Source organism: Rattus norvegicus, chromosome 11 (genome assembly GCF_021556685.1).
Source record: "Rattus norvegicus strain SHRSP/BbbUtx chromosome 11, alternate assembly SHRSP_T2T, whole genome shotgun sequence".
Taxonomy (NCBI): Eukaryota; Metazoa; Chordata; class Mammalia; order Rodentia; family Muridae; genus Rattus; species Rattus norvegicus.
This window is the reverse complement of record NC_141544.1, coordinates 59,228,754-59,246,663: the sequence shown is the minus strand read 5'-3', so window position 1 is coordinate 59,246,663 and position 17,910 is coordinate 59,228,754. Positions and strand designations below refer to the sequence as shown.

The 17,910-nt window shown below is 37.4% G+C and overlaps 1 protein-coding gene and 1 long non-coding RNA gene across 5 annotated transcripts in view; one reads left to right on the top strand and one right to left on the bottom strand.

Annotated features, from left to right (window-relative positions):
- The first annotated feature begins 5,557 nt into the window (after positions 1–5,557).
- Positions 5,558–16,313, top strand: LOC148002581 (uncharacterized). The gene is made up of 3 exons (XR_015633050.1): positions 5,558–5,658; positions 11,511–11,626; positions 11,760–16,313. It is a non-coding gene; the product is annotated as an uncharacterized LOC148002581 (long non-coding RNA).
- Positions 15,240–17,910, bottom strand: part of Zpld1 (zona pellucida-like domain containing 1) — a 359,152-nt gene continuing 356,481 nt past the window's right edge. For 3 of the 4 annotated variants that reach the window (XM_087576682.1, XM_087576683.1, XM_087576684.1), the window contains one exon: positions 15,240–17,595. In XM_087576682.1, the coding sequence (XP_087432808.1) occupies positions 17,420–17,595 (176 nt within the window). In that variant the 3' untranslated portion in view covers positions 15,240–17,419. 4 annotated transcript variants of the gene reach the window in all.

The following is a 17,910-nucleotide window of genomic DNA, read 5'->3' as shown; positions in this document are numbered from 1 at the left end:
CTCCACACTGTGCTTTTGTGTGGATACAAATGTGCATCTTGCCAACAACCTCTGTATCATATCCGTCTGTACTACAACTGAGACTACAGCATAGCTACTGAAGATTCTTTTCTTTTATTTCATTATTATCACTGCCTTTGGTTTCAGAATAATAAGAGTTTCAAGAAAGGATATATCTAGAATGGCTCTAAGAAAATACTGAATGGTCTTCAGTCAAGCTTTTGAGAATGAATGCTCCTAATTCAAATGGAAAGGTCACATAAACACAAACCTTAAACAATGAAGATTTTTTTTGTCTTACAAAATCAGTACCACCATGTTCCTTTTCTCTTGTCTAACCCTTATATGGATGCCACTTTATTTAAATTATTTATCTGTCTAAGAGTTAACAAAGGGACTAAAGGACAGGCCAGTAAAACGGTTTCCCTCCCAAAGAAGCACTAACAGAGGAAATATCTGTTTAAAGCGTATTGTCTCTTTGGTTAAACAAAAAATTAACTTGGTACAAAGGATTGTGGAAGCCCAATCCAATGAAGTTGATGATGATTAAAATCTAATGGTAGAACCCAACCATTTCAATTACAATATAAATTGGTCAAATATGATTGAAAGCACTTGACAACCTCAAAATGGGGCTATGAGAGTTTCACTGTGTGCATGTGGAATGTTTTACTCCTCTCGATTGAAATTAGCCCTGCAGGATGAAATGAAACCATTTCTAAATTTATATGACTTTTCATTAGTAATAAAATGATACTTGTGAAGATGTACAACTCACAATGTGTAATGATAAAGAAAAACAGGCAGAAAATTAAAAGCTTTAAATAACAAGCAAAGATAATTAGATCTTTTCTCTTTATGAGATTTTGTTATTCCAGATTTTGTTATTATATAGAGCCTAGGAAAAAAGTGTAACTTGGTAATTTAAAAGCTAGTAAGTGACTGTCATCAGCGTGCTTTCTGGTTGTTTGTGGCCCTTCTGGAATTTCTCGTAAGAAATGTCCTCTGTGAAATGTGTGTTGTTGAAGAGGGTTATAATAGTAATTCCACAGAGTGTGCAGACTGTATGGGTAAGATCTGGTGAGATAGAGCACCACAAAATGCATTCTTGTGAAGGACCCTAGTTCTTACTGAAGTGTAAGAGCTATTAAGAAGCTTGGCCTGGTAGAAAGTAAGAAGGTTGTGGGATTCCTGTGAAGGACCCTAGGGGCTTTTGCCAGCCTTACACCCACCGCCTTGGGTCAAGGCTAGACCAAGTTCCATTCTCCACCCACAGTTCCTGGGAGGAGCAGGGACATTCTTGAAAAGCCAAAGAATGTACTGACATAGTCACCTGACCCTCTGGTCCCAGACAGAGTTCGAATGCATGTCATATGCTTGCTAGCCAATAGATTCAAAGGTCAATATGCTCAGCCAATAAGTTTAAACTGTGACCTTGCTGACGTAACCTGTACCCCTAAAAAGTATAAAAACTGTTAGAGCCATTTGGGGTCGCCTTCTAGTCACTCGCCACGAGGGACCAAATAAAGGTCAACCCTGATGTGCCAGAAAAATAAACCTCTTGCTTGCATCAAAAAAAAAAAAAAAAAAAAAGCTAGTAAGTGGTTAGTAAATTACTAAGTTACCTTTCTTGTCTTAGTATAACTTAAGTTCATGTAGGTCAAAATGTAACTCTCAACCCAAGCACAGAAAATTTAGTTACAATATTCATAACCTAGATGTAATTGTACTATTTTATTAAAATTAATATTTTAATATATACTAAAATTGTTTACCAAAATAAGCAGAATAATAATTCATACTTGTACAAAAATTAATAAAGTTCTTAACAAGGTCTCCAGCAGGATTTTGGAAAGATTAGGGCTTGTTAAAGTAAAAGTAGCTGTTTTAACTTTCACTCAATAGTCTTTCTAGTAAATTACTCATTCCAACAATTGAGTACATTATAGAGACCACAAGGTCTTCGATGTCATTGAGGATATGATCCACTAGATATTCCTGTCAACTTCTGTCATGTTCCAGAAGGCCACCCTGATAAGTTTATAGTCCCCATTGTTCAAATAACGTTTATAACTCTGAACCCAGCAATGAATAAACTGCACTGATGGGAGAATAGTTAAAACACCATTAATAAAAGACAAATCCGTGGGGTTTGGTGGTTGAAAGTGTTTTCTGTCTGTTCGGAGAATACAGGTTCTGTTCCTAGCATCACAACTACTTATAACTCCAGCTCCAGTAGAACACACACTACCTCTGGCCTTTGAAGGCAAATTTATGCATGCAAACACACAGGCCCGCGCACACACACACACACACACACACACACACACACACACGCTATGCTAAATCTTTGTTCTTTTCTTTATAAAAAAACTATATAAATAAAGATAAATCAAATTTGTATTTTATGTCAACAGCTTTCCTTCTAACTGAAATGATTTACTGAGAATTTTTGAGGAGTTATAATACACTGATATATTGAACACATGCACGCACACACACACACACACACACACACACACACACACACACACTCCTTTGAACATCTGTAGTTTCCTAAGGAATTTGATCCTCAGAGAAATGTGTATTCCACTCACATTAAGAGATTCATAATGAGCCAAGGGATGGTGGCACGCATCTTTAATCCCAGCATTCAGGAGGTTGAGGCAGGTGGGGGGTATCTGATTTCCAGGCCACCCTGGTGGACAGAGCAAGTTCCAGGACAGGCAAGAATACACAGAGAAACCCTGTATTTTTGCAAAACAGGAAGGAGGGGGATTCATAATTACAAGAATAATCATTATCCCCCAAAATCTTCACAAGGAAGAAAGGATTGTTAGAAGGAACCCTGTGCTTCTACCCGTCAGCTTCCCTAAAAATTCAGATAAGCAGATGTTCATGAAAGACAACAGATTTATGTATTTTCCCATAGAAGTCATGTTAAATTGAGAGTCCTGTTCTTGACACAAGACTTGGCATAAAAGTAAGCCTAGCTTAGGCCAATGATGCTATAAAAAAAAAACTGTAAAATTCTTCCATATATTTAATAGTAAAATTATGCCTAGAGCCCAATAAAATGAGCATAAATATCTCATACACATGGATTATACAAGAGGGTACTCTGTGCTATAAAGTATACATGCTGCACATAAATAAAGTTGTATTATCCTATAAATTAAACTACTTAAAATTAATATGCTAGCTATAATAAAGATTAAACATTTAATTAACAATATTTTTGCTTGCCCTCTTATACGTTTTATGATTTGAATGGTCAGGGTATCTTAACTTGATGTCTAGAGGAGCTTGAAAGAAAAAAAAAAAACTCTTTTCAAAAGATTCCCAGTCTCGGTCGTTTAGTTCAAGTAGATAGAAGTTGTGAGCATGTGCATCAGACTGTGTCATAAAGGAAATGGAGATTCAGGCTGTAGAGACCCCCTACACACTGGCGGGATGGTGACACATAAAAAATTTGAAGCCTAACCCTACACAGACTGAGTTGGGAGCTATACTTGCATAAACTCCACGCAAATAGGTGAAAGAGATGACTCAAAGAGCATTGTTGTAACATTAGCGATGTGTTTCACCTGCCCTTCATCATTTCAGCTGGGCAGCGTCTGATAGATACAGAGACGAATGAAAAGGCTAGGCAGGTTGTCATCAAAATGAATAAACCAGGGGTCAGAAATGAAGCTATGACAGGTGACAGTGAGAATGAGTTCAGCTTGATGGACCAGCAGAGGCCCAGGTAATTCCAAGAGACGCGATGTCAATGGGTCCAGAAAGAGAGCAAGATAAACAAACATAAGCCCCTCTCACTCCCTTTGATAGAGAGAACACTGAAGCATAATCAAATCTGTTTTCTCACCACTGGCTTTGCAATAACCTTCAGCTAGGCAGCTCAGAGCAGAGGCAGACTGACATATCCTCCAGAAAATTGGAGCTCAAATGTCCAAACTTGATGATCAAAACAAGACTGTTATTTTCAGAATCTAGTCTTTATATTAGCTTATTAGGTCTACAGGAACAAAATGAGGCAGTGAGTTGTATATTATATAAACAAAAAGAAATATATGTCTCATTTCTGGAGACTGACCTCAAAGATCTAAGCCCGTGTAGATTCATTGTTGGTGGAGAGCCAATCTGCTTGTCCTTAGCTCTGTCTACCTTAGTTCTCACTGTTGGGAAAGATAAACAAACTCCCTATGAGTATGAAGAACTCATGAGAGAAGATCTTCTGACTTGGAGGCTTGGAATTTAGCTGAGCCATATGCTGCCTGCTAGGAGTGCACAAAGCCCCAGGTTTAATCCTTGGTATAAAACAAAACGAAACAAGACAAAAAGAATCTTCCTGTTCCGGCAACACACTGATAAAGATCAGGGAGTTGCCTCGCAAACCACCTGGTAAAATATTGCCACTCGTATTTAAATTGATTGTTTTTTCTGTTGCTGTGACAGAAACCTTGACAAAACCAAACAAACCCTGTCTCCGGCGCTGTACTTCTTTCTACAAGACTCTACCTCTTAAAGGTCCCAACATCTTCCCGAATAGCATCAGCCTCTGGACACCAACTATTGAAACATAATGAGTCTGGCGGGGGATAGGGGAAGGGGGCGAGGATGGAAACATTGCTCACTCAAACCATAATAATATTAATTTCAAAATTAAACTTCCACACATACGTTTTAAGGGGGACACGAACCTTCAGACCAGAGCAGTCTTGGAGGTTTATAAATGCTCCTTCTAACAAGTAACTTTGGTGATGATTAGCAGCACTTGGAAGTGGCATCTCAAATGTCAGTTTAAGCACTTGAAAACGTTTACACTTTTGTGAGCCTGCTCTTTCCAATTCATCTCCTTGTTTGGGAGGTTATTGTTCTTTCATCTCACCTCACTCCACGAAGAGTGCCAAGGCTGCCAGGCAAACGCAGAAGGCAGAGTGGGTTGCAGATGGGAAGGATGATCCATTCGGCTTCTCTGCAAAGGTGCTGACCGAGCCATCGTGGGTCTGGTTTGAAGCTGGTCACCTCAGCATTTGAAATCATGTTCATTACCTTATCATATTTACTACACCCTAACATAGCCCCTGAAGGAACGATCACCCTACTTTACAGATTAAGAAACTGATTTTGAGCATTTGTAAGTTATAATTGCAAATCTACTTTCAATCAACGAAACAAATGTTTCTTTTCTGTGCCCAAGTTCTCTAACACAGTAGGTCTGCAAAAGTCCTTGTTGAATGAATAAATTATGGGGTGATTTTTTTCCACTAATGAACAGTGTTGTATTAAAATGGCGGCTCACGTCTGGACAGACTACACCAGGCCAGTATAGTTCCACCGGAGAGGTTTATTGTAGGGGGAAAAGGGTAGAGGGGGCACTGGAGATGAAGGGGGAAAGAGAGACGAAGGTCAGGAAGGGTCTGCCTTTCATTTGGGCAGTGACATAATCTCTCACTGGTAAGGGTGGGAGGTGGGCCTGGTGGATGCTGGAAATGTATGGCGATTGCCATGGCAACAGATGTGCGAGTCCCTGTGGCCTGTGGGTCACATCACTGTCATCACTTGCTTCGGTGGCAACCTGCAACCCGTAAGACCAGTTCCTGATGCCAACAGACAGCGTTAAGGAGCACAAAAAAAATAGAGGAGAGAAGTAAAGTAAGAACGGGGTTGAAGAATGAAGCACCAATAGGAACTTGTCTTCATTACACATTTGCAATGTCCGGGTATCTTAATAAATATTACGAAACGTAATATGATACGTAAACGTGTATTACGAAGACCTTGCAAAGTTTAGTAGTCAAAATATTATTGTACCTTTCACTTGGTTTATTCAAGTGAACTATTCAATGTGGCTCAGCGAGAATTTAAACTGCATTAAGCTGACATCACAGGGATAATCTTTGGATTCTTTACAACACCACTAGCATAACATAGTTGACTAAGAGGTGCAATAGTGACACAGAGTGAGTGAAGTAGTAAGAGATCAGGAAGTGTAAGGTTGTTACTGACTATGTGATAGGTCTTAAATTGAATATCTAGATCATCTTTGGTTTTCATTCTAATCCTAATTGCTGCTATGAAACTTTCATTTCATGATAAGAACATTGATGTTCAAAGAGGAATCAAGACTTCCTCAAGGTTGTATTTTGCTCTCTCTTCTAAGAAGGACTGAAGAATCCACACTTTGGTCTTCCTTCTTCTTGAGCTTCATATGGTCTGTGTATTGTATCTTGGGTATTCTGAGTTTTTAGGCTAATATCCACTTATTAGTGAGTGCATACCATGTGTGTTCTTTTGTGACTGGGTTACCTCACTCAGGATAATATTTTCTAGTTCCATTTGCCTAAGAATTTCATGCAGTCGTTGTTTTTAATAACTGAGCAGTACTCCATTGTGTAAATGTATCACATTTTCTGTATCTATTCTTCTGCATAAGGTCACCTGGGTTCTTTCCGGCTTCTGGTTATTATAAATAAGGCTGCTATGAACATAGTGGAACATGTGTCCTTGTTATATGTTAGAGCATCTTTTGCTATATGCCCAGGAGTGGTATAGTGGGGTCCTACAGTAGTACTATGTCCAATTTTCTGAGGAACTGTCAGGATGATTTCCAGAGTAATTGTACCAGCTTGCAATTCCACCAAAAATGCAAGAATGTTCCTCTTTCTCCACATCCTGGCCAGCATCTGCTGTCACCTGAATTTTTTATCTTAGGCATTCTGTGACTGGTGTGAGGTGAAATCTCAGGGTTGTTTTGATTTGCATTTCCCTGATGACTAAGGATGTTGAACATTTCTTTAGGTGTTTCTCAGCCCTGTTATATTCCTCAGTTGAGAATTCTTTTTTAGCTTTGTACCCCATATTTTTATATTTATTAACTTGACTATTTCTTATTTACATTTCAATTGTTATTCCCCTTCCTGGTTTCCGGGCCAACATCCCCCAACCCCTCCCCCTCTCCTTCTATATATGCTTCCCCTCCCCATCCTCCCCCCATTACCACCCTCCCCCCAACAATCATGTTCACTGGGAGTTCAGTCTTGGCAGGACCAAGGGCTTTCCCTTCCACTGGTGCTCTTACTAGGCTATTCATTGCTACCTATGAGGTTGGAGCCCAGGGTCAGTCCATGTATAGTCTTTCTGTACCCCATTTTTTTTCTTTTCTTTTTTTCGGAGCTGGGGACTGAACCCAGGGCCTTGTGCTTGCTAGGCAAGTGCCCTACCACTGAGCTAAATCCCCAACCTGTACCCCATTTTTAATAGGGTTATTTGGTTCTCTGGAGTCTAACTTTGTGAGTTCTTTGCATATATTCGATAATACCCCTCTATCAGATGTAGGATTGGTAAAAATCTTTTACCAGTCTGTGAGGTGCCATTTTGTCCTATTGACACAGTGTCCTTTGCCTTATACAAGCTTTACAACTTTATGAGGTCCTATTTGTTGATTCTTAATCTTAGAGCATAAGCCATTGGTGTTCTGTTCAGAAAAATTTCCTCTGTGCCTATGTGTTCAAGGCTCTTTCCACTTTCTCTTTTATTAGTTCCAGACAATCTGGTTTTCTGTGGAGGTCTTTGATCCACTTGGACTTGAGCTTTGTACAATGAGATAAGAATGGGTTAATTTGCATTCTTCTACATGCTGACCTCCACTTAAACCAGCACCATTTGTTGAAAATGCTATCTTTTTGTCATTGGATGGTTTTAGCTTCTTTGTCAAAGATCAAGTGACCATAGGTGTATGTGCTCATTTCTGGGTCTTCAATTTTATTCCATTGATCTACCTGCCTGTCTCTGTACCAATCCTGATGCAGATTTTATCACTATTGTTCTGTACTACAGCTTAAGGTCAGGGATGGTGATTCCCCCAGAAGTTCTTTTATTGTTGAGGAAAATTTTTGCTATCCTGGGTTTTTTATTATTCCAAATGAATTGCAAATTGCTCTACCTAAGTCTATGAAGACTAAGTTGGAATTTTGATGGGGATTGCATTGAATTTGTATATTGCTTTTGGCAAGATGGCCATTTTTACTATATTAATCCTGCCATTCCATGAACATGAGAGATCCTTAAACAAGTGCTTAATTTCTTGACATCAAGTGTATCAAGGCTCTAGAACTTCCCAAGCATGATTTGTTGAGGCCATGCATTCCATAGTGAGTTCTACATTATTTTTTGGAGCTTAGGAAACACCGATACCAATGTCAATTGAGATGAAAGTTAAGATCAATATTGTTCATAGATTTGTAAATTATACATACATCCTACTAATTTTAAATTCCTGGGGCATATCCTATATAACCAATATAATCTAAGAGTCTTCCCTTCTTCAAGATTACAGAAGTTGTTCATTTACCTGTCAATAATCAGGCAGAAATGAAATTTTGCTCATGTTTTGCAAATGGCTTTTTTTAAAAAAATAATAATTTTCATAGCTTCACTGTGAGCTTGAGTCTTTTAAAGCTGTCAGAACTAAGATAGGCAAAGCGATGACTGGCTGTTTCACTCTGACAGTTCCTTTGGAACAATTATTTAATGTGAACATTATTTAAATGTGAGAGTCGAATGAATCTGTTCTAGAGTGATTTTTAAATTTTAGTCTCAACATCTTATCCCCCATCTACATTTAAAGCAGCACATCATTCTTTGCTTCCTGCCTTCCATTTAGAGTTAGCACAGAGCTTAGATATTGGGAAAAGTAATTTTGACTAAACAGCCATAGATAAACACATTGCTGTGCTATCCTTGGCTCTGTTTTTCTCTTATACCATCAGAAGGGGAAAATGCTGATTTTGAACTGAGGCAAAATGTGATCGATTTTTCGTTCTGTTCAGCTGACAGTTTAGAAAACCATGTTGTCTTCCCAGCTTTACTTTATCCCTGCAGGATATGAATAAAGCTGCTTTCACTAGATGCCATTTTGAGGAAAGATCCCTATCCAAAGAGAACTTAATGAAGAAGCGAATATAATTACCACCTTTCTCTTCAGCTTGGCAAGAATGATGTTTACATTAGTATACAGTGATAGTATAGCTGTGCTTTGCGTGGAGTCCTAGACTGGGTATCTTAGAGAAATGCCTAAGAGGTAGTAGAAAGAATATGGAAAACTGGCAATGCAATTATTATTACTGGTGTGAAGATGAAGTGAGGTGAACTGCATAGGAAATAGTTATGGGTTTACGTCAAGATCTGGATCATGCTGAAGTGAGGTTATATTCTGAAGGATTCTGATATCTTGTTCCTGTGTCATTATTCTCAAAAGACAGTAGGAAATGGTGTTGTATTTTTTCTGGAAATGGCCTTTCATACAAACAATATTCATTACATGTAGCTATTCTCAGCTCTAAAGGATAAAGGGAATAGATTACTTAAAAACAAACAAACAAAAATTACAATCATCTGAATGGATGACGTTGTTGCCTTGTGTGACCATAATGTTGGTGACACAGGGGTAACATGCACAGAGATGAAAAACAGTGAGTCACATAACTCTTACATCTCTGTGCAAAGGAGTCAGAGTTCCCACATCTGTTTAGTATGCTGCCATGCTGTGATCTGAAGCACACTGAAGATCATTTATGTGTTGAGCAAATTACTAAATTGTTCAGGAACGAACAAAGCCATTGAATTTTAACCACCACTCAGAGGAAGCAAACGTTCAGAAATTTGATTTCTTGGTTGATACACTTTTTGGTACAAATATTTTGTTTTCTAGTATATAACCCTAAAATGAAGTTAAGAACTGGTATGATTGTGACAATAATGCAGACAGAATACATTTCCCAAGCTTCTAAATTGTATGGCAACTAAACATGGTTTCCAGTTTAAGTGACCTAGATACTTTGTCAAAGAAACATATGAGATGCAGTATTAAAACAATTAATTTTTATTTGATCATAGTTATTTCTATAGGCTTTGTCTTTTTCTATTTGAGCCCATATTGTGCTTATGTCTGTATCCATATATATATATATTATATATCTCAGCCTAAGAATTTTCTAGTTTGATTAAAGTCTTCCATAACTAATTTTGTGTTTTTATATTATTATAATATCACATAAAACTGCCATAATTTACTGAAGCTGTAGGTACAGATAAAAGTTCTGTAGTTGAGAACACATATCATTTCATATTTTTGTTACTAATGCAATAGCAAACATCATTGCACATAAAGCAGCTTAGCTAACATTTTCAATACACAAGTAAAAGATAGCACATCTAAATTGGGTCCTCTGATAGGCTGGTCCTCTATACAAATTCAATAAGACTACATTTCCCAGATCCCCTTGCTGGTACAATTGACTGCCTGACTAAGTTTGTTCTGTGCATAATGAAAGTGCCCTTCAAGAGCTGCCAAAAACACTTCCTTAAATTATGCAGGCTTCTTTTATTTTAAAACGTTTTTCTGTATTGTATCATAGAACAAGGGCTCTGGACAAAAAGAGGTTCAACCTGAGGGGTATGAAGAGTAGACTGCTGGGCTAGTCCTGGCAGTTACATCATTTTTTTTCTTACTTAACCTACTGTATTTTGTAACTAGTATGTGCAATAGAATGCAATTCTAGACAGTATTAAGTGTACCTGTTATATAACAAAATAAAGCCAGCATAGTCATCCAACACACAGTAGAAGTAGTAGTGCCTAGAAGTAATTATAAGGTCACCACATATGACATTCAATTTCAGGTAGTTCAATTTGTCATCTATTAATGGTACAATATCTATAAAACCACATTAATCAATAAAATCCCATCCATCTGATCTTTCACAAGTATTGGCATATATAAGAAAGAACATTTGTCCCAAGTCATGAATGAGAATTTGTAAAGGAAATATTTAATCCTTAACTCTGAAAGATGAGTTAACTAGTGAATCAAATTGAGAAGGAAGTGAATCCTTCAAATGTATGCAAATAAAAAAGTACTTTAAATTACTGGCAAACAATATTTGTCATCATTATGAGATACACTATATAGAGGCTTCTGTAAATGATAAATATTCTCTTGTGGTTTCTATTCCTCTTTATAACAGATAGGTTTTAAAAAGATGTCACTCATGCAATAGAGAAAGCTAAGTGATTATTTTGTGGTTCATAATTTTCCTAAAATCAAGTATACAAAATGTGAGATCACACTTGCATTTTATGAGGCTATTTCAATGTCATCACCATAGAATACCAAAGATAGTATCCAGGGATTTAGTTTTATTTTTAATTTTATAAACTTTATTGTTAAAAGCTTGAAAATAAATAAAACCTCATATAACAAATTAACCATACCTAAACCCTTCCAACTCAATAAATTCTTTACATTTAGAAAGGCATTCAGATCAAAAGCTTATAATTTAATATTAATGTAAAGATTTTATTCTTAGAAAGCATTTTTCAGTTGGAAGATATCTTCTAGTAAGTGTTTAAATTTCAAAATGTTTTTTTGGGCAGGGGTGATCATTTTGTTGTTGTTGTTGTTGTTGTTGTTGTTGTTGTTGTTTGATGTTTTGCTTTGTTTCCAGGCTTCTAAAGACAGGATTGTAACCACCAAGATGAGGCTCTCAAGAACTTAGTGTAACTCATTCACAGTCCCTTTCTCTCTTAAGATCAGAAAGTCATGAGGTTTGAGAATTTCAAGGTAAATGTTTTTTGGCAATCTATAAGAAAGACGACCTAGTTTAAACACCTTATAAATTTTATTTTTCAAGCTGAAAAATGTGGCTAACGTGTAAAACACTACTTTAAGTGCGCATTTGTAAATTTGTTGACAGCCTGGAAACCAGTCAGAATCTCACACTCAGAGTCACCCAAGAGCTACACAATTCAGCTGCTCTTCTGAGAAGGAAAGCAATCTGGACGAGAATGAAGAGATTTTTTCATCACATGATATGGATGTTAGAACTCAAGGCACAAAAGAAATGAGGAAGAATGCACTTTATTTATCCCAATGTAGTAAACAATTATTGATAGGGACAGTCGACAGGTTTAAAGAGACTCTTTCTGGGTACCGGATGGAATAATTAGACCAGAAGGGAAAACAAAGTAGACTTGAACTTACACAAAAATACCAGTTTGTACATATTCTATGCAATGAAACCAAAATATGCATATGTGCTGTTGTAGGATGTTAGATGCTCTTTCTGTAAGTTGACAACTCTTTAAGGAATGTATAAAGGAGCAGCATTGCCTGGGTCGCTCGCTATGCTATGCAGTTAATCTTTGTCCTCCTCTATTTTTCTAACTCAAATTACGTACACATCAAAAACTATACTGACTTTTTTCAACACATTGAATCTTATACAAAGAAAATAGAAACAAGGTTAGGGAGACACCATCTAGACTAGTAGAAATACCAACCTGGAGAGATGAGTCCACAGGTTTAATAGCCATGGGTGGAGTCATGTTTCCTCACAGGCAAAATTGTAAGCGTAACATCAACTGTGTAAACACTGTTTGGGCCAAGGAAAGAATCTTTGCAATGGTTTATTAATTAGATAACCATACCATTCTATACTTAACCATTCTGTTTGTTATCATTTTAAATGAGATTGTGTTAGAACTGTAGAGACAAGAATCATTTATGACAAAATGCAAGTAAGATTAATTTGGAAAATGAAAGAAAGTGTCATATGTATCTATAATACATATCGATAGGCTGCAAACAATTAAAATTTTAAGAACTCTTCAATGAGAGAGAGAGTGTGACTCAAATCACCCCACATAGTGTTCAGAGGCTGAGGCGAGATACCAAAAACCACAGGTTTAATCTCCATAAGCTTTAAACGGGATCAACTTCTTTCAGAAACAACAAGCCGTATTATTCTCTGTCTATTACACCTCCATGGTAGCAAATGCTTTTAAATATGTTGATTCCAATTCCAAAGAAGTAAATAATTGCCAAAATTATTTTCCCCAAGGTAACTATTCATGTGAATCAGTTGTTCACACCTTTAAAATCGCAGGTGCAAAGGTACGTGGGAAGGAAGAAATGGCCCCACGACTTACAGGCTCTTGATTCAGAGAAGCAATTGTCAAACCATCATTCTCCAAGAATTTACAGTGTTAAGTTGAATAGCCTAACAAGCAAGTTGACTAAGTAATGAATTCTGTTTTGTGCAAGGCTTTGCCCCTAATGGAATTGAACCCCACTGCTTTTGACGGTAACTAAACGCCACAGCAACACCACTTTCTTCTTCTCGGAAAATGAAAGGGAAAATTGAGGTAGTTACGTTGCTAATGTAGGTGAAGAAGGGAATATCCGGATTCTGGAAGCAAAGGGGAATTAGAGATAACAATCGTAACTCTCAGTTTCACTTCAGGGGTTTAAAAATGAAGACTGCTTAGCAGAGGTCTCTGTTCTGTCGAATACAAATGAACAAAGCCCTACCCCCTAACCCAAAGCAAGTCTTTCATTGCTGTTTCAGACAAGTGCATGAGTCTAGGCTGTTTTAGTTCTTGTGTGTTGCTTGGAATTGCAGACCAATATGGTTCACACAAAAGCTGTCAGGCAATGCATTCTCACAAACACAAAACACAATGTTTTAACTGGTTGCCCTTCACCCTCAGCCTGTGCAAGAGGGGAGCTGCATCACGTAGCGTAAGGGTAACACCTATCAACTCTTCTAGTTCTGTCTCCTCCAGGAACTGGTTTTGTCTAACACATTGCCTCTCTCCCTTGTTCCCAGTCCTGTTCCGTTACATTTGTCCGCAATTGTGTCTGCTACCATGTATGATGTTCTTTATTGCTCTGACCTACTGCCACCGCGGATGTCATTTCTCTTTTCATACCAGGACTCTTAAAGCCACATGCAACATGGGTCCTGAGTTAATGCTAGGCCATACCTCCTCTATTCTATTTAGCCTCATACCACAGGGATAATGGCATTTTTCACAATTCACCACTGCCCTTCTGGGACAGTCTTCCTTGTATAATTTGATCCATATTAGTCAGTAATCATAAAATGGGATCCTTTGTTTGTAATCCCTTATATGTTGATAATAAATATCTCAAACTAATTTAACAGCACTGTCAAATTTTCTGACATTTTTATGCATCCATTCCCTAATACACCAGACTTAGTAGGGACTTCTGTCAAGCTTTGACATTATTTTTATCTTGCCTTTGACTTGAAGGAAGACATTAGTTCTTCCAGGGTGTGTATTATGCTGTCTGATTGCAGCTATATATACCATCAGTTTCCCCTGAACTCACCTTCCTTACAGAAGGTTTCAGGCTTGTTCAGACTCCACAATCCTGTGAGGCCATTCCTTTTTATGTATTATATTACTTCCCAAAAGATAGATAGATGATAGATAGATAGATAGATAGATAGATAGATAGATAGATAGATAGATAGATGGATAGATAGCATACTACTTTATATTTTCTGTATAAACACTACTCGGGTACATCATTATTTATGTTCCTACATATGCTGGTGGTTTCATATAGAATTCTGAGAAATATTTCAACTTATCCATGCATTTATTTTGTTTAGTAACCAAGTCTTAACGTTTGTTTCCCTGATTATAAAGTGGTGCTATTTGTATTAAAGGTCTCTCCAGTTGCAAATAATTGAATAGTCATGTCGTCAAAAGGAATAGGTCTATGTTCAGCTTCCTTTTTTGCTTACAAATATGCAACAGAAATGTGTTCATGGTCTCCATCCTCTCATAATTCTTCAAATGTTTGTTGACAGCAGGTACCATGGACTTCTGCTATAGTCTTGCTTCTAATGTTTGACTGCCTGGGGGTACACAAAGTGATGCTACAGGCTCCGTGGGTCCCCCTCCAAAAACCTCCAGTAAGCTAACTCCCCATACTTGAGGATTCTGTGTCATGCCCAGTAAGACTGCATTCTCACTTAGACCTGAAAAGATGTTTTTGTCAATGTTGTTTCTTCCCACCTCACCTTCCCTAAGGAGGCAGGATGACATCAGAACCTGTCATATCTGTAACTACACAGAAACCAGCGTCCTTTCCTTTTACTACACCCACCAAAGTATGAAAGTCATCTTAGTCAGAGATCAAGTTCCGAGTAAAGGACCATAAATGAAGACCCCAATCATCCCCATGGCTGGGAAGCTCAGTGTTGCTAGGACAGACTTCATCTGTCTACAGACACAACCCACCTCCCTTGCTGATGTTTACTTTAGAGCATTCATTCTCAGCTTCCCTGAAAAGAATAGGTACATAGAGCAGGAAGAAGAAATACAGTCTTAAATAAACAAGCTAATATTTTCAAAACATTCATTTCAAATTATTTTTTATTAATTTTGTACATGTCATCAGACCTTACCCCTGAAGCACAAAAAAAAAAACAGTTTGAGGTATTAAAACTGAAAAGACATTTGCACATATTTGTAAGGTCTTCCTACTACAATAACCAAAAAAAACTCAGAGTAACTAAAACAGAACCTACAGTTTGAGTATTACAGGGTAAAGCTGACTGAAGCAAACCCGCTTATAGCTTTGCTTCTCTTGCTCATGATAAAAGGGGCAGCCAAAGGACACACTAGGCTTGAGGTGTTTCCAAAATGCTGTATGTTGATTATTTAGTTCTGTGCAATAAAGTGTAGGATTTAATGGACAAAAGAGGAAGCACTAACCATCCAAAGGCGAAGAATTCAAACAGAAAAGTCAGCCTCCGTGATCTACAGTGCTAGTCCCAGAGTTTAAGCTTGAACCACTATTCACCCAAGGAAAACATAGACTTAGATTCACCACAGTATTTCAGTACTGTCCACATACACAGAGAGTCCTATGGTGTGATGATCAGTTAATCGTGTTACCACAGAAGGAGGTCAGAATGAAAGGGGAGATTGACTTTTTAAGTGGCTTAATTTTTGTTTAATATTGAAGAAATTATCCAGGATTTCTTCCTTCAGGTTCTATTTCACTTCATGCCACCCACCTTGAAATAGAAGAGTTGAGGTAATTAGATAGCTAATTATTGTAATATAAACACTTGCTCCTGAAATATTCAAGCAAATTGGAGAAAGGGTAGTCTTTTAACTTGGTGATTGATTTAATTATTATATTAATTTGCAGTGTACATATTCCACTTGAAGCAGATCTAAAATTGCATATTGATTTACATATGGCATATTAAAATCTGTCCTGAATAGTGGATCACAGTGTCATGACATCAAATTTCTACAGTTAATACAGCACTACCAGGAGCTGCACATACTGAACTTTGGTATACACCATTGGGTTCTTTTACTTGTCCAGTTGTGGAAATAATTTGAATCTATTTTTTTTTTGCTTTTGTGTTGAACATGACTTGTTTAAAAATTGGATTAAATATTATTGTTTTGGAAAGATGATAAAGGATAATTGCTCTCACTGTTTAGTACTGGGTAAATCTATTGTTCATTGTGTAGTGAGTATAGCCTCTAGAAAAATGACATCTTAAAAAAAAGCCCCTTTCAACCATTCATTTCCCCATTTCTCATAAAATGTTTAGGACAAAGGACCATCTTCTTCATGTTGGCTCCTAAAATGTTCTACAAACAACACTTACTCTGCAGTTCCTCTTTGTTCTAGGATATAAAGAATACTGGTCTTCTGGGAAACCCTAATGGGAGCATCATGCTTCTATGGTGCTGTCAGTGTCTGCTTCTCACATAATGACTTGTGAATAACCTTCCCACAGTGGCCTTGATGCTAGATACATGGAAGCTGAATGTTTAACTGCCAGGTGAGTTACCCTGTGCCAATGGTCCCACATGAACCAGGATGAGGCCTCACAGCCATCCCTATTCAAAGAAATAATTTGATAACATACAATGCATCCTTTGGACATTAAAAACCCACTTTTACTATTTGCTATGTGAATAGATTTTTTTCCAAGTGTATTTGTAGTTTTGTTTTTTTTTTAAACAAATGTCATCAGGATTAAACATCAATCCATGACACAAGAGATCAGGAGAAATAGTAGTTAACTCAAAATGTCCCTTTAAAATGTAGCCTTAAGCTGGAATTACCTGGAGTTAAAAAAAAACAAAAGGTAACTTTCATTTTTGGACCACATACACAATTTAAAATCACTCATTGGGCTTTACTGCTTGGAAGAAAATGGAACAAATTCTTTTTTTCCTCTGTGGTTAAATTGACCTCTTATACCAACAGTCAACAGAAATTACAAATGAACTGAAAAATGACTGACCTTTTAAGGTCTAAGTCCTGAATATTTTTAGTTATTGTCAATGTGCCCTTTGATGGTAAGAAAATGGGGTTGGCCACTTACATAGGTGGCGTAGCCATACCATCAATAGTCTTTCACTATCTTAGCACTCATGAGCTACAAAAAGAAATCTACCTAACCTAAAAATATCAAGTGTTGCTGTCATTGAACTCAGATGGATGGCTGACCACAGTCGCACAGAGTGATCAGTGACCTTCGTCCTAGAGCAGGAACAGTCACTGTCACTCAAAGACAGGGTTTCTTACACCATTCAAAACCAAGCTGGTGGATCCCTTTCTGTGCAGAAGGGCTAGTGAGCACAGTAGGAGAGAAAAGCACATGACTCCCAGAATGACCATTCCTGATATCAGAGAGCTGGTGACGGCATTCAGCTGAAAGGGAGGCACACTCAAGGAACCTGTAAGAAGCACATATACTGTTATACAGTCTTCAAGATGTACTTTACTCACTGCCTTCCCACTCTGCTCCTATAGAATATCCCTCACCATATTTCACAGCAGCACACTGGAGTATGCTATAAAGTATGACTTACAATTCAACCAAAGACCCAAAATATTGTATAGATCAGAAATTTGATATCCAAAAGACAAAATAAAGCAAAATGAAAGCTAATGGTTTTATAAAAAAATGGATCAACACATGACATATGGGTTTAAAACTCTTCTGTGAACTGTTATTTAAACTTAGCAAATTGGGAGAGCTAGCAAACTGG